General features: G+C 39.5%; 1 protein-coding gene across 1 annotated transcript; it reads right to left on the reverse strand.

Moving 5' to 3' along the window:
- Nucleotides 1-323: 323 nt before the first annotated feature.
- Nucleotides 324-13,035, reverse strand: atp6v1c1b (ATPase H+ transporting V1 subunit C1b). Its single transcript, XM_080441378.1, has 13 exons — nucleotides 12,876-13,035; nucleotides 10,126-10,316; nucleotides 9,174-9,241; nucleotides 8,605-8,690; nucleotides 7,979-8,073; nucleotides 6,905-6,996; nucleotides 6,282-6,380; nucleotides 5,703-5,771; nucleotides 4,255-4,347; nucleotides 3,848-3,941; nucleotides 3,004-3,101; nucleotides 2,279-2,402; nucleotides 324-1,921 (listed from the first exon to the last, which is right to left on the reverse strand). Exons 2-13 carry the CDS (start codon nucleotides 10,255-10,257, stop codon nucleotides 1,823-1,825), a joined length of 1,149 nt encoding a protein of 382 aa, XP_080297504.1. The 5' UTR covers nucleotides 10,258-10,316; nucleotides 12,876-13,035; the 3' UTR covers nucleotides 324-1,822.
- Between the last annotated feature and the right edge of the window lie 5,304 nt (nucleotides 13,036-18,339).

The following is an 18,339-nucleotide window of genomic DNA, read 5'->3' on the forward strand; positions in this document are numbered from 1 at the left end:
TTTAACAGAGTATAATTTGTACACACTACTGATAGAAATGGAAAAATTAACATTGAGGCTTTTACTGTGTGGGTAATTATGAATATATTATTTAAAAGAATGAATCGTTTTGGAGTCTGATGCACAGGCAGATGCTCAGGTAGTTATCGGTTGAAATTGAGTCTATATCCTCTGTTTAGCGGGATCCAGTCAGGAAGCTGTGTTGCTCCTTATACCTGCGTCATCAAACAATATTGATCATCACCTCATCAATAACATCAATGATAATCACAGAAGCCCATGGAAAAACAATGCTGATATTTACGTTGTTTCCAACAGCCACATTTATTCTGCAGTACATATGCATGGACATTTGACTTCCAAAGAAAGGGCATTTACAGTATATCGCACATACACATTTATTTTTTTATACGTTTTTCACTTTTTGACTGTCTTCATTTTTCAATGACATTGTATCGTCAATACAGCATTTGCACATATATATATTATTTTCTTAAATATAATATACAGAAATTGTGGTAGCATACAGTTAAACATATTGCTTCTTGATAAAATGAGCTGTATTTCACTTGACAGTAGCTCAGTTGCATCTCGTCACATCTACTTCTAAACAGATATTCCACACAGAGCTAGACGGACACCACACCTTCAAAACAACAAACAAATGACCGTTTCTACCCATTGCTTTTATAATCTTAAAATAAATACGGTCTTTAACATACATATATACTGTGTATTTGTACCATTTTCCCATGAACATGAACCGATCCCTTTACTAGTAGCAGATAAAGGGTAAAATCCAACTACACTTCAAATTCTCAGTGTCATTTCTCTCAGAGTGTCTTTACAGTCTCTGGGTTAAATTAATGCTGAGGATTTTACTGTGTATATGAAGTCCAATATTCACCATGTCCATTGTTGCCCTAGTGAATGTTATAACCCTTAGGACATCAACAATGGCAACTGTCCAATTAAGCTTTTCAACCTGGGACAACCTTGCGCAACAACCTATAAATCAGGCTTTAGACCACGTGTGAGAGGGAAATAGAGACATCGTCACAGAACTTTAAGACAAAAGAGACAGTTCAGGGGTCCCTTATGCATCAAGCATGGTAGAACATCAGCTATATACATCAGCTATAATCCTCTGCGGTGCATTGCATGGTCGGTCGTTCCGGCCGAACACAGATGGCGAAAGGGAAAGCCATGGGAAGCAGGAGGAGGGTGATCTGTCCCTGCACTAAAGCGACTCCTAAACGTTGGTTGGGGTGCCTGTTCAGCGGGGAATGGAACAGGGAGGGATAGTTTATTCCTGTGCACACTGTATGCCCTCTCAGTGAAACTCTTCACTGTCGGGTGAAAAGAAGTGGCTGGCGACTCCATTGGAGGAGATACGGGGTTGTCTCTACACCCTGATCCAAGATATAACAGTAGGGGTTGACAGTGACAGGGACTATACACATTGGGGGAGAATTGGCGTAACAACTAAATTGGGGAGAAAAATTTCCCAGAAGAAGAAGAACTCAGTCTACCTGTAAACAGCACTTCTGTTCCCCATAGCTTCATGAATATGGGCCATGGGTACGTATAAAGGAATGTTAAATATGAAAGAGAGAGGTAGAAAGAGAGATAGAGAGAGAGATTGGGAGATGGAAAAAAGGAAGAGAACAAGAACAAATGTAAAAAATGAAAGCTGGTAGCTTGTTTGAGTTGTGTCAGAATGCTGCCTCTGGTCGGCAGAGTGGGTTTCCATGGGCAGAATGGATGTCTGGGGGTGGGTTTCCGTGGGTAGGACAGATGTTTGGGGGTGGGGAGGGGTGTCTTAGAGCTTGAAGTCGAGCATGTTGCAGTCAATCTTGTAGTAAACGTAGGGGTAATACTCCTGCAGGCTCAGATTCAAACCTGGGATGTCCATAGCAGCCTGCGGATCAGAGAGCAATAAACCACTTAACCACAAAAATGTTCTACATTATTTAAAAAACAGATGATCTATTTTAAGCTTAACCAAATTAACCACAAACCTTTTCTTGAAGTATTTTTAAAACAGCTGATCAATGAGCTATAATGCGTGGCACCACATTGAATGCTTATAGATCTGTCATTTTGTGACAGTTTTTCACCTACAATGGCTTTAACCCGGCCAGGGTGCCCAGGGAGCCGTGAAGTGGCATTGTGACGCGTTGTGATCGTTGTGATCGTAACTTGTGCACTCCACGTTGTGATCAACGTGAAGTGGCACAGAGCTGCAGGTAGTGAGAAGTGCAAGGAGGAGACTCACGTCGATGATGTTAGCACTGCTGTCCAGGTGTTTGTAGAGGTCATACAGAACCTCCCGCAACTTCTTCATGTTCTTCTTGTTGGGCTGACACAACATGGCCTGGAAGTTGACCGGAAGACCATATCTACAATAGAGGAATATGAAGAAAAATTGAATCATGTGGATCTCAGGGTCAACATAGGAACCACGTGGCTCCAATGTGGATGTAGGACTTCATGTGTTCAGTTATCTATGACTTATGACTCCATATTACAGCATCGTCTCAGCCTGATCAGAGCCCCCGTTGACTTCCATTATGAAATTTAAGTTAAATATTTCAAAAAAATATAAAACATAGTGTAAGTGGAAACCAATAAGTGGAGTTACTTCTGTGGCCTACTGGCAGCTTGCACAAAAAACGTAGGGCGGTTTTCTTCAGACACAGAGGCAGAGAGACATACATTCTTAAATGGCTAGACTCGATCACCGTCTTACAAAGGTGAATAAATTAGGCTTAACCCATTAATTACTTAACAAAACATATTTTCCTACATGTGATACATGTAGTGCACGTTCACAAGATGCTACAGAAGATGATTTTGTCACCTTTGCTTGGTGATAACACACTTTCTTTCAATGTATTTTTTTATGTAGCATTAAACAGCAAACAGCTATGGAGGCTAACTGTTGCAAGGCATTAGGTTATGTACAGTATGTAAAACAAGTGAGAAGGAGGTCTTCCTCACCTTAAGACCGACTCCACAAATACTCGCAGGGCTTTGATGTGGATCCATGCGATGAAGGCCTCGCTGAAGTTCACTTTCAGCCATCGTACCAAGGGCCCCTATATGAACCAAATTTGCATTTTAAGGAGACACGTTTTAAATTAGCAGGACACCAAAGAGTTAACCACTTTCAACCTGGGCCCTATATTAGGCATGTCATTATTGGTGAGATTACAGAAAATGTAAATAAATTAAAAAAACGTAGGTGCTCCGATGGCCTTGTGGTTAAAGCGCATACGTATTGGCTCGCTGCAGCCTGGCAGCGAGTCGTCGTTTCTATTCCCGAGCCTGATGACCTTTGCTGCGTGTCACTCCCCGTCTCTCTCTCCCCCCGTTTCCTGTCAATCTTCACTGTACTATCAAAATAAGGGCTGAAAAGGGCCCCAAAAATATATTTTAAAAGATTTGTCAATAGCATATGTATAACTCATTGCTTGTGAGCTTGTAGATTGGCTATTTTAGATATTCTAAAGATTAAGTCCTTTTGAAAGAGGAGGCAATTGTTGCAATTAAATATGCAAAACCAAACCCTGTTCAGCTCGACATGTATGAGGTCTGCTGCATTTACACATTTTCTTTGTAATAAAAAAAGAAAGAAAAAAAGACATTAGTTAGGGTGACCAAATATTTAGCCCCTCAAAATGGGACCCTTAAATCAACGTGCATGTTCGTCATGCATGCGCACTGCCATTCATGCACAATTTTGTAGTTGAAAACCGGGACATATTAGAGTTTTTGGGAGACGCAGCTTGAAATCGGGACAATCTGGTCACCCTAATATCAGTTGTGGTTTGAAAAGACATACAAACTGTTTCTTCTTGTCTGTGGACAGACGCGTCATCTCTTCTTTGTCGGCCTTCATCTCTTCCTCATTGTACTGAAAGTCACGCACCGTAAACCTGGCAAACACGGCACAAGAGAGAGGCTGGCCATGAGTCACCAGGCGCGCGTACACACACTCGCGCATGCGCACACACACACACACACACACACACACACACACACACACACACACACACGCACACGGGTCATGCTGACTGGAGTGGCTGTTAAGCATGATTATGATTGGCTATTTCAATTGTTAGGCCAAAACAAGCCTGTCATTGAATGGGGACAGAGAGCAAATAAAACACAACACGCGGGGGGGTCCCTTTAGAGGTGGAATCTACACATGAACACATGAATGGCTCAAGGGAAAGCGTGCTGGTTTACTTGTTTTCCCTGGCTTTGTGCTTGAAGTCGTCGATGGCCTTCCTGAAGAGGGTGACGCTGAACAGGCCACTGTCGTTGTCCTCAAACAGGAGGCTATGGAGGGGGACACACAAGGACATCAGCAGGAGAGTTGGAACACAGGTTTTTAAAAGATAGAAATAATAATAATAATAATAAATCACTTATATACCGTAGCACCTTTCTACAGGGTACTAGATGCTTTTAAAAACAAAAGAAAGTAACTTTATTAAATCAAAAAAGAAAACAAAAAGAAAATAGGGGCTACAAAATATGATTAAAAACAAAACAAAAAAAAGCAAGCTCTGCATGTCTGAAGAGGTGGGTTTATTAACCCATTAAAACCGCTTTGGCTATTCAAAAATATCAGATATACAAGCTCATAGCGCATCACTTCGTGCCGCGCTATGAGCTTGTAGATCTGCTATTTATGAAAAATCATGAACATTTGTGCAAATCTTTGACAATATATTCTTTAAAGCAAACATTTTTAACTCTAATCCTTGCTTCTGGGCGGGTCCCTGGAACAACATATTTTGAGATGGGGTCGGCGGCAAAATACATACAACAGTGACAGTGATCTAGAGAGGGACAGGAATGGCAGGGGAGAGAGAGGATGACATGCGGCAAAAGGCCTCAGGTCAGATTTTACAGCTGCAGGAAGGACAATAGCTAATCGGTGGCGTATCTTTTGGCCAAATTGTATATAATGGTATTTATTGTGCCTCTGTGAGCCTGATGATTGCAAAAATCGGTTGTCTTGTGTACAATGATTGAATTCATTGTACATTCAAGTTTCACAACATCATCATTGTGAAACATAAAATTTCAATTTCCGATTAATAGTTTCACTTAATTGTGCGGCCCTACAGTATATGCAATCACCCATATCTACCTCTTTCACTACTGTCCTGTTTGATCAACCAAAAATGTCAAGAAAATAGCACTAGCACTACAATTTATGAAAGAATCTACATTTCCATATCTCCTCAATGAACAGGATGTCCTCCAATTATCATAAAAGCAGATCTTTGAATAACAAAAATAACTGAGTGGAACCACTTAAAATCCCATGATCCAAAACAAAGTCCTCTCAACAATCTCTGTTTTGGAACAGCGGATGTGCATTTTCCCCCTCCAGGTCACTTCAGTGAAGGGCATCGTATATTTTCTGCCAACAAAGGTTGCTAGGTTACCGCATCACACCGTGCCTGCCAGTGAGAGGCTGCAATTAATTACAAGAGAGGGGGCTGATCCGAAATGGACCTCTAAACAAGGTATTCTAGTGTTTGAGATCATATTTGGTCTTTTTCGATCAGTCGAATAATTGAGAAGTGTTTCTTTTGCTGATTATTTAAAAAGAATTATATATCATCGGCACAACCCTAGAAATCGAATCTCATCTATTGAATGTAGGTGCTAAAACTTACGTAGTAGAGCGCGGTACCACCATATCAGACAGGGTTTCATAGGTCTTCTGCCAGTCAGTGTAGCCTATCCTGTTCACAGTAAAGAAAAATATGTTAAATACATTTAGAGAAACATACGATATATTGGAAGAGATTATATTGATAAATCCCAATGACTTAAAATAAAGGTATTCCAACAGGTAGATGTGTAACGTGTTGTATGAAGGTTCAGGTCAGCCTGTGTAAAGTTTTCAATCTACCCTAATTTATGCTTCGTCTAGTGCCTTGATTTTCAGTCAGTTGTTTTTATAGAGAAAATAAGAAATTTGTTGAGTCTTTATCAACTCAATCATCTCAAACAGACACTCTCCCCTACAGTAGGTCCTCTGTGCTATGTATGCTATGCTATGTCTACTGAATGCAGCTTACCATTTGTATGATATCGTAATTTTTTTATGTATTATTTTTTACATGGCAAAGTGTGCTATTTCTTAAATGTTATTTTTGTACTGTACTGGGGGTTTTATTCCTATATTATGAAATGTGCAGAATAAAAGTATGACTGAAGTTGACCTGCAGAGGCCGATGTGGAGCACTTACTTTGGGACGACCACGATCATAGTAATCAGGTACTCAGAGTCGAGAACAAAATCGTCTTTCTTCACTATGTCAGCAAGACTCCTGGTCAGCAGGCTCCCCCTACAGCACAATGCATATACAGTAATATCACACACATACAAAATATATCTCTTGGATGATGAATAAAATAAACAAATAAAAACACATATGAGCAATACAAAGTTATTTGTGATTTAAACGACCATACAGCATCCGGATTCACAAAACAACAGGAAAAGCATAATAAGATGTTAGGCAACAATGTTGTCTTTCAGTTGGGTTTAAACTAAAACTCAAGGGCACAATTTTCACCTTCAGACAAAACGTCTGACAGTTACAGTATGTCAATACCTACAGAAGCTGGTGCCAATGCGTTACAGGTTAGCTATTGAATGGCCATTCAAGAACTACTGTATATATGGTAATTGGAAGAATTAACCTTAATGGAGGATTAATGACCAACCGTACTTCAGTTGATACATGACATGCATACATCAATCCCGTCGCAACGCTTTGTTAGCTTGAAAATCTGTTTAGTTTTTTAGGCAAGCAACACCGTCATGCTACACCGTCATACTACAGACTACAAATGAAGCTTTACTCACGCATTCTTCCTCTCCAGGTTTTGCAGGTTGCCCTTCAGGTTGTTGTAGGCGGACGCTCTCGCCTTCAGGTCGTTGTCTATCTGAGACACTTGCTACAACACAAAAGGGATGCTGGGCAATAAGTGCTCAGGGTTGGCTACCACGGAGCACTTTTACAGGCAAAAACATTCTAAAGACCCCCAGCTTCTGAAATATACCGGGGCATATCTTCTGCTGAGATTATGTAACATTTTACAAGCCTGGGTCATGTCTAATGATTAAACTGCACTTTCTGGAGTAACTCCTGGAAATATAATATAAAATAAAATAGAGATAATGGAACATAATTTCAGGTAATGAGGACTATTATAAGTGTCTCAAAACTAAAGAATATAAGTGAAATGTGTCTCCACCGCTCTCACAATTTTACAAAGGAATTTACTACACTGAATTAACGTCTGTGTTTCCTGAAACCATCACTGGATCTGACATTATGGGTCAATAGAGATGCAAGGACAGTAAAGGACCTCTAAGAAATAGAATAATCTCTATTTATCTCAAAGCTTAAAATGTGGCTAGAGCGGTTGACTGGGAATCAAAAGGTTCCCGGTTCGATCTCTGTTCCTCCAGGCATCACAATGTTAAAGTATCCTTGAGCAAGACAGTAGACACTGAAATCCTAACTGCGCCCCAACGAGCAGGCTGGTGTGTACAGACTTCAAGACATCTTTCACACACCTCCATCAGTATGTGAATGGGTGAATGGTAAATGGTGAATTCAATCCAAAGTGGTTTTGTAATGTGAATTACAATATATTCACACACCGACAGGAGGAAACCATTCAAGGCACCAACCTGCTCATCGGAAGCAGTTAGGTTTTCATTGTGTTGCTCGAGAACATGTCGACACGAGGCCAGGAGGAGCCGGGGACCAAACCGTGAACCTTATGATTCCAAGACGGCCACTCTACCTCCTGATCCAGTGCCGCAGTGAGTGAACGTAATGCACATTGTTAAGTGGCGTGCTTTGGATGGAGGGGCTATACGTAAATCCATATAAATTATTCAACTTGTTCACATGCCACTATAGACTACCTTGGAAATGATCTCCGAGATGTTTTTCAGAGACTGTTTGATGGGGTACTTGGCCATGTCCCACTGGAATCTTGTGACATAGGTGACAAGGTCAACTGGAAAAGACACCACACAAAAATACTTTAAGCATTTCTCACTGCTCAACCAATTTTTTACAACTATATATAGTTTCAGTTGTCCCCCATTGTGATATTTCTTGTGACCCTTGTAAAGAATGTACCGTTTCAAATTTAGATTCTAGGAGACATTCATTCATCTCTTTCAGTACAACGGGACAGTATGATCTCTTACTCCTTTGAATCAAAGGAGTAATGCTTTCTTATGGAAGATCAGGTCTGTGCCCTCAGTTGCTGCAATACCTTTTGCACCACCTACTGTATCTGGGGAGCAGTGAGTAGCAAAATCCAGAATGTTCTTTTTAAATCAAATTAGCAGACTGGAGTGAATGTCAATGTTTTTATTATTCTAGTTATGGGTCACTCTCTAATTGTTACTTTTTTATAGCTTCTATTAACAACATGTGATGTACTTTTGGGAACATTGCTTTTTGCACACACACACACACACACACACAAAAAAGTGCAATACAAATAAATGTAATCATTTATTATTCATAACATTATTACCTCCGTTGGCCAGTAGGTTCTCCTGGACTTTGTCTCGGCTGTCTTCCAGAACATCAGCCATGTACTGGGCCACCTTCTTCACAACACTAGAAAGCCCCAAAATAATAACAGTTCAGAGGCATGCCGAGACCACTTTCAACCCGGCGTCCTTATTTTGGGCATATCATTATCGGAAATGTCGTATTTTGAAAAATAGCAAAAACAGCAGATCTACAAGCTCACGTCATGTCGTGATGCAACACATTGTGAGGTTGTGGATCTGCTATTTTCACCATGCGACACCGCATGAAACAGGAAGTGGTTAATGGCCAAGTGATGAGGAGAAGAGGCACATGGTGACAGCAGCAGCCTTTATGATACTGAAGTGCTAGAATGTGATATGCATTCCTCACATAACTGAGCTAGGGAGCCTCTTTGCTGTCACCACTAACCATACTGCTGTGGTTCCCAACATGCAGTGGACACAGAAGTCAGTGTTACTTAACTTCATAATAAAGATTTTTTTATTTAAATCATAAAATATCAGATACTAATATGGGGTTGGTCCTACTTATAGCAATACACGTTACCCCTCCACAAAAGTGTCCAATTTCGCCAGCTCGTCAGACAGGCCCACCAAGACATCTAGCGTTCCAACCTGTTGTCAGACAGAACATAGAATATTTCAATACAAACTCATAAGTATTGAAAGCACAACACCTCATGATGTTACCTGCAGTGTTTGCCAATGCCCTTCCCACACTGAACTGAAAACTCAGCTCATGTTTGACTTTGTATTGTTTTTATTCTGGCCTTGAGCGTTGAATGGAATATGATCAGCCAATTTCTAAGACCGAAATGCGAAATTTTGAACTCAGTTGACAGCCCTGGAGCTCTTGTAGCACAACTCAAACCCTGCTCCTCAGAATAACACTGAATGCTGGGTGTGATTTTGTACGTACTTTATCATCTAGGCTAAATACCTGAAGGGTCACTTCAACCACTGCAAGTCCTGTCAAATCTTCCCAAGCACTACATTTCTTTTTAAATTATATTTATTATTTATTTTCTATTACATTCCACTGTCTAAACCAAATTTTTAATCATGTCTATATGTTTGTTTGTCAGGTACATTTCTTTATTCCACTGCATGTCTTACAGATTTTTTGTCTTTATTTTTTTTAAAGGAAAATGTGACAGCAATAACAATATGGGGGGAGGGATGGGGAAGGGGAGAAAATGAAAAAATGTCTGACTGACTTCATGTCTACACTGTGAACCTAATAAAGATATTTGTTAAAAAAAATCTTCCCAAGCACTGTAAAACCTGATTTATACAAATTTTGTGACAGTGACGTGTGAAAATAGTAAATAATTTTCAGCGCGTGACACTGGCCTGCAACTAAGCCAAGGCGTATAGTCAAATAAACAAATACATCAGGCTTCAGCTGCTCTGCATAAAACCTGTCGGCTAAATGAAAGACAAGGCTTAGACTGAAAATATTTTTTGTCAGACACAAACACATGGATGCAGCTCATGACCTTGAGATCCGGGATGTTGAACTTGCTGTTGTTGGAGATGTTGTTGGTACGCGTGGTGGCCACCATCATCTTGTCCCAGGTCTGCTGGCACGTCTTCTCTCCCGGCGCCGAGATCAACCAGAATTCAGCCATGGCTGCTGCCAGAAAGGTACAGTACAGTAGTCCACCGGCTCACGGATACAGAGAATTCACTTAGGCAAGGAGAGAAGGGGATCATTTATTTGATAGAATGCTACTGAGGCACGCTTGTAGTTCGAACCAATATACCACTTAATAGTGTAAGTGATATTTTTGGGGTTAAAACAGTGTTTTATTAAAAGGTCAAAGCTCTATATTCCGATAGTAATCTTTGCTATAGAGTCTTTGTTTAGTAACAGGAGTCTCCCCGTCTTATTTTCATGTGGGGTTGGCAATTTCAGTCAATTAGGAGAGAGTACCCATTTTACAGTGTTCCAGTTCCAATTTTGTCTGCACACTTCTTTGTGTCATCACTCATCACTGCTAATTTCACTTGTTTATCCTGCATCCTGTGCGAGTTTTCTCTCCTGAATGGATAAAATCGGTATCCCGACCTGAAAATGCATTTTCTGTTAACTAAAGAGCTAGCTGCTAGAGAGACGGGGAGACTCCTGTTACTGAACAAACACTATAGCAATGAGTACTATCAGAATATAGATAATCTATATTCTAATCTAGTCTAGGTGACGAGGTCAACTGAGAAAGACATAAATCACACAAAAATACTTTGAGCATTTGTCACTGCTCAACCAATTTGTAAAGAATGACCTTCGTAAAGAATGTACAGTAACCTTTCAAATAAAGATTCTAGGAGACATTCATTCATCTCCTTCAGTACAGGGACAGTGTGATCTCTTACTCCTTTGAATCAATGCATTCTTATGGAAGATCAGGTCTGTGCCCTCAGTTGCTGGAATACGTTGGCACCACCAGTCTGGGGAGCAGTGAGTAGCAAAATCCATAATGTTCTTTTTAAATTATTCTAAATCTTATTTTAACATAATAAATAAAGAAATCACTTACCCCACCTTTAATTAGCTTAGTTAAAACTGACCTCCGCTATCTTACTGCTTTCGACTTCCTCTCTATACTATACTAACATTGTGTAACTGGCACTGCCCTCCAAGATAGTAACATCAAAACGTATAACTTAACTTAGCCATCTGATTGATTGATTGAATACTTTATTAGCAGTTTGCAAAAACTGCTAATTGTAATAAGTCCAATGTCTAAACATAACCATTTATAACATTATACCTAAACATAGCATCTATAACCTAATGTCCAAACACAACACCATATACCTAAACTTAACAATTAACAATTTTAAACTTGCCCAACAAAAACATTGTCATGAAACTACAACAAAACTTAAGGCATAGAGGAAAGTACCATTATTACACCCCTGGAAGAATCAGTGTCACGTTGCAAAAAAACCTTCCTCTTTTTGGTCTAAATCCAGATTGTGTTCCAATCAACACCAACAGTCACGAGTGTCGAGTTATTCACTGTACTTGATGTGATCAGAGGAGATCAATGATTGAATATCATGTGATGCTGATATAGTGTGTGCTCAAAAACACTTCAGAATATTAGCCATTATACTCATTGAGAGTATGTTGAATAAATAAAATGTTCTGTGACATTGGAAGCAGTGGTGTAAAATAACTAAGTACATGTACTCAAGTACTGTACTTAAATACAATTTTTAGGTACTTTTACTTTACTGGAGTATTTCAAATTTTCAGTACTTTTACCTTACTCCACTACATCTCAAAGGCAAATATTGTGCTTTTGCTCCCCTACAATTATTTGAAAACTCAAGTTACTAGTTACTGTAGATTTTCATTATTATTACAAAACATACATTACCCACTTCAGCCCTATATACATTTAGGCCATTTGAAAATAGCCGGTATACAAGCTCACAATGTGTCGCGATGCGACGCATTGTCAGCTTGTAGATCTGCTATTATAACATTCTGAGCGTGTAGATCTGCTATTATAAGATTTTTATACATTTTAAAACATTCTGCCTTTCTACTTTTGGTACTTTAAGTACATTTTGATACCAATACTTTTATACTTTTACTCAAGTCTTTTACTTTTAGACAAAGTGTTTGACTGTACTTGTGCTGTTTTTACATTTCTGTCTAATAAAATATTCAATCAATTCAATCAATCAAGTACATTTTGAATTCCAGACTTTTACTTGTGACAGATTACTTCTGCATTGCAGTATTGCTACTTTCACTTAAAATGTAGTACTTTTTCCACCACTGCAATCTAGTGATTGGATATCATGCGACATGTGATGATGTGTGTGTGTGTGTGTGTGTGCTCAATAACACTTCAGAATATGAACCATTATACTCATTGAAAGTGTGTTGAATACATACATGTGTCTCTGTGACATTGTGAAGGTACTGTTATTATGGTCACTCAGCATTAGATCACTAATATTAACCATTATATTACTCATTGAGAGCATGCTGAATAAAGACATGTTTCTGTGACATTGGAAGGTACTGTTATTACGGTAACACAGCGTTAGATCACTAACAATAACCACTATACCCATTGAGAGAGCATGTTGAATAAATACATGTTTCTGTGACATTGGAACTGTTATTATGGTCACACAGCATTAGACACTGCTGGCATTAGCCTGCTAGCAATGCAGTCTCTCAGGTTGTCACGACACACGGTATTCGTTTAATTATTGCACTTACCAAGGCGTTCAAAAGGATTCCGTACTGATCCACAACGCGGGACAATAGAATAATGTTTAAAAAACTCAGATATGTGGACGCATTATATCTCTGATAAAGAGTATTATGAATATTATGATGATGATGATGAGCCCTGCAGGTCCTTCAACAGAACATCACACTCCAGTCAGCTGATCTGAATCGTGCGCATGCGTACAACCGTTAGTTTAGAGCCGTTTAGAACACAGTCTCCCAAACAGTGGGTCGGGACCCATGTGTGGGTCGCGGACACATTTTTATGGGTCGCAAGTAAATATCCCTTTATTTTTCGTTTCCTAAATTTTGATTTAATTATTATTATTTAAATAAATACATAGGCATGAATTAAAAACAAATTCAATGTTTTTTTTTTATAAATACGAATAAATCTAATAAATCCCGTATAAACAAATGTTTAAGAATTAAGTCTTTTGGGTCTCGAGCTTAATTTGGTCTCGAGCTAAAAAAGCTTTAGGTCACATAGCCCGTGCGGACACGGATTGTGATTGGCTAGTCAGTTGTTGTCAACCGTCAACGCAACCGACACAGAAAACATGAAAGAATAATACCATGGCATGCTCGCTGCACTACTTATTTAAACAGCATAGTGTTTTGTCCGGGGGATAAGAAACTCGTGTTTGTTGTAATGGCTTGGCTTTCTTTGACATTGAGCTATGAGCTATCTTATGGTATATGGTTGGGATATCATGTGCCGAATCCTGGCGGCGCTTACTGCACTGCACTACCTAATAATGTCACTAGATGGCGATGTAGCAACGTCACTAAGGCTTTATTTCTAGAAACAGTGATATACATTTGTATTGAGGTCCATCAAATTGCTATGTCTATCTTCAAGAGGCCTTGCCTTTTCCCAGGCCGCAGTTGTAAATAAGAATGTATTCTTAATATCTTGACATTGAAAGAAAATAATGTTAATTTAAGAGTTCTGTCTTTCAGATTAACCTTTACGGTCTATCTAATAATTCAAATCATAGACACTATCTACATCTTTTTGTGTCCAAATTATGTTTTTGTCTTGTTATACTCTGATTCCAGTTTTGGACCAAAAACAAAGACCATCTGTTGCACAATGTCTCATACAATCAGAACAGAATTACACACTCATACTTGACTTACTTGACTTAAACCCTTTTGCTCATTGGGGAGCATAGGTCATTTATGAACTTCTTCCAGTTTGTTCGGTGATGGGCGATCTTCTCTGCTTCCCTCCAAGATGTCATTTTCCCCTGAGTTGCGCCTCGACAGACAGCTGTTTGTGTCCTCCTGGTTTTCTTTCCCCCTGAGGATTCCAGGTTAAGGCCTGCCTGGTTGTGTTGGAGGGTGGTTTCCTGCATTTAATTTGGGTTTCAATTTGTTCTTGTTCAAAGGTTTACCAGAGCTCTTCAGTTGTGATGGCATTAGGCCAGTAAATTCCAATTCCAATCACCCGTTAAGTGGATAAACATGATTACAGAAAGATTTATAAAAAACATTCAGCAAGGTTGGAGGGTGTCCCTCCCCAGACAAGGATGACGCTGAACTGTCTGTCTGTCTGTCTGTCTGTTTAGGTTTTTGGTAACACTTGATATGCATCCCATGTCTATAATGCATAAACATACTTATAATGCATTATAATATGTTTTAAAATATCAGGATTAACTTTATTGTCACACCACAGGTTTACAGGTGTAAAACTGTGGGGGAAATTAATGTTTTGTTATTTCCATAGAGAAAGGGAAGAAGAAAAGGGGGGCAGGGGGAGCCAGGGGAAGAGATATGAGGGTTCCAGGTTAAATACTACCTGTTTAATAATACCAGTTCATCAAATGTAATAGGTGTGGTGTGGGGTAAACGCTTGAAATTAAATAATGGCTGTTAATGGCTTGATATAATTCATTGCGCGATACTTATTCCTCTTCTTGAGATTGTACTCACATTTCTGTGGAACTTCTTGACCTCCGACTTTGCAGTAAATTACAACATTGTAGGTCACCAGGTCATTTAGTGCACTGTTTCTCAACTAGTGGCCCATGGACCACTGGTCCATGATTACAGGTGGTCCATGTCTGTCTCGTCTTGGCGTGGTGGACAGGGACAGAGTCTGGCCCTGTACATATTCTTCTGCCAGTGAAGAAAAAACACTCTCACAGTGAGTGATACTGTATGTAGTTACAAAAGGTAAAATACATTAGGTTTTTGCTGTAAGCTCTGGGAATTCTATCTGACAACTCATCCAGAACTTCAAGTGTTTCATATAATGTACCTCTTGACAGAATCTGTGGACATGTCAATGAGCTGATCCTCTTTTGTAGTAGTTAAGCTTGAAGTACTTTTGGAATTGAAGCATAAGCCTCCTCAAATGACCACTGATAATGATGATAATGTTACGAAGTTTCTCCAAAATGAAAATAAAAACTTCACTCTCCTCCATTGGGAATGTATGGTCAGGGGCCACATGCAATACCTTCACAGACCACCAGTTGAAACCCCCTGCCAGACGATTAACCAAGCCGGAAGCACCACGGTGCATGGATTCGAACCCCTGGACTCCACGGTGGTGGGCAGGTACTTTACCCCTGCACCACCTGAGTGCCGTTGTTTGGGTTTCCAGTAAAGAAATCCAGCCTTCAGACTATCAACGTCTTGTCCCAGGTTCGATTCCAGGCTAGGTCAGCATATGTGTTGATGAAATGAAATTTGTCCCTGAGCAAGACTCTTAACCCCTAATTGCTCACAGGTTCTCATTGGAAACAAGACCGCAAGGACTTAATTGAACGACCTGTTAAAAATAGGAATTATCCTTAAGTATTGGCTTTTCCTGGTTGTTTACGATGCCAATGTTTTCTGGGCCACAGTGAGAACACAACGTCCCCTGTTGAGACTTTCTTAAAAGGTCATCATGGCTAGAATGGCTTGACTATTATCAACGTATGCCCTATTTTATCATTCATCACACAACGGTGTCGCACAGTGTAAATAGACATTCTACAAGCTACGATTTGTTAGCTTGTAGATCTGTTATTTTAATTTGTTTCGTTTTTTCCGACCTATGATGACATGCCCTAAAAAGCGATGTTATGCTTGAAAAACACTTCCCTGTGTCATTCATTCACTGAACTCCTGACCGACCACACTCACTGAAGCAAGACGGGTTCATCTAATATAATGGATTGGAGTTCATAAAATTACACTTGTAGCAAGAGTGTGAGATGTTAAATGATGTGATGAGGAATTGTTGACAAATAAACTCTCAAGGTACCCAATAAGCCCTTAAATCTAAACAATCCCCTGCATTCCATGAAATGTTGGCATGGGCTCAAATACTGGGCCAAAGGCGTGTTTTGGGCATTCCACCTCCAAGTCCTAAATTCTAATTCCATTAATTTGTGCTCAAACCAAACAGTGTGTTCACTAGTGTATTGCAGTGGTTCTCAAACATTTTCATCTCAAGGACCACCAAATTGATACGTATTAAGCTGACCCCCATTTGAAAGGGTTTTGTGCCAGGGACCCTCATAAGATATTTTTTATTTGGTATATTTGGTAAATTAAACTGTTCCTCATTTTGCTGGGGGACCCCCTGGAACCCTCTCAAGGATCACTGGGGGTTCCTGGAGCCCACTATGGAGTTAGGGGTTCAATGGTGCGAGATCACTATACTGACTCCTCATGCATCACAAGAAATAGGCTGTGAGATGAAATCTGGATAGGGACGAGCTGGTTGCTCAGCCAATCAGGGGTTCAGGGCACATACAGTAATGAAATGAACTGCAGATGATGTCAGGGGATACAATTAATTTGACTCATGATTTGTGTCACCACTTATTTCAAGATTGAAGACGGTTTAATTTGTCACTCCCTCATACAGGTATACAAGCAGCAAAATGTTGCTGTGGCATAAACAAGACTAGCAACAATACAATATAACGACAAGATAATAATAACAAAAAGAATAATGGGGATTTAGTATCTGGTTTTATAGAGTGTAACGTAAGTTTAAATGCACTTATATAATTAGTACATTGGTGAAGTATCATTCCCTTCGTCTCTCTCTCTCTCTCTCTCTCTCTCTCTCTCTCTCTCTACCCTCTGATATAGGCTCATAGCCTCAAACCTTGATGATAATTTGAACTCAACAATAGGGCATACAGTACAGAAAGTCAAGTTCAGTCAGGATGTGAACAGATTCACTCATTTTATGTTATTCATGCAGGCTTTTCTTTTCTTTGCTGATTTATAGCCTTTTGTACCAGTAAACCTTCTGTATCCTTCTCATCCGACTCAACTGTAGTTCAACAGAGTTGTTCTTTTGGCAGTCAGACAAATGTCTTTGGGGCTCATGGGTTTTTGCCAGAGACAAATCAAAGATTTGGCTGAGTACTCATTGACACATTTTTTACGTAATTCATTCAACAATCTCTCTGTGCTGCAGAGCGGGTTAGTTATGTAAGACTTTTGCTTTTATTTGGGGCAGCTTCTTTGAATCCTCAAGACAAGGTAAGGCAAGTTTATTTGTCTAGCACATTTCATGCACAAAATGTTCCCAAACCTCTTTTCTCTTTAACCACGTAAAGCACTCAGTTGACCCGCAGGGTTCTATACATTAGGCCCCCTCCTATTTGTGCTGTGCACTAAATCAGTGCACAGCACCCTCCAGGGGGGTTCCCACATGACAGTAAAGTGACAATTTAATGCCTTTTTAATACCTCAAAAAAGAAAAGAAAATAAAAAAGACCATTACTGCATCAAAACTTTCAAAAGTAATCAACAAACTATACTATAAAATTGTGAAAATAGCCGATCTACGAGCTCTCAACACCTCGCAACGTGTGGCGTTGAGAGCTTGTAGATCGGCTATTTTCAAAATATTTATGTGCGGACGAGTCAAACTAAATGTAATGCTTCAACTCCTACACTTCCAAGTGCTTGTCAGGGTGGGGGGTCCCCAGTTCAAATATGATTCTTTTGGGGGGTCATGGCCTGACAAGGTTGAGAACCATTGCTCTAAATATCTTCTGTGAAAATAGCCCCAAAATAGGGATGCCATGTTGAAAGTGGTTAATTCAATGCCTATCAGAATCAACAATTCACAACTTAGCCAGAACTGTACAGAAATTCCTGTATAATTTAAATAATCTAATCTAGAAAGACTTTCTGAATATGTCTAGCATAATGCCTGTCCAAATAAACACCTGTTCATGGAATTGCACTTTTTATGCATGATAGCATGTCACTTTTCGTGCAGACAAGCCTCACTTCTTGTGAAATCTAATCCCAGACAAAAAAAAAAGACTTTGCCTTGTCTTTGTCTTGACCTCTCATGTTTATATTTAACTTTTCTCTATTAATATTTAAAAACGGGTCAAATGAACAATTATTTGTGAGTTGTGACTGTAGCAAAGATGATCAGTGCTTCTTAACCATTTACTTTACTTTACTTTATTTG

This window comes from Gymnoscopelus braueri, assembly GCF_963280865.1.
Source record: "Gymnoscopelus braueri genome assembly, chromosome: 11".
Taxonomy (NCBI): domain Eukaryota; kingdom Metazoa; phylum Chordata; class Actinopteri; order Myctophiformes; family Myctophidae; genus Gymnoscopelus; species Gymnoscopelus braueri.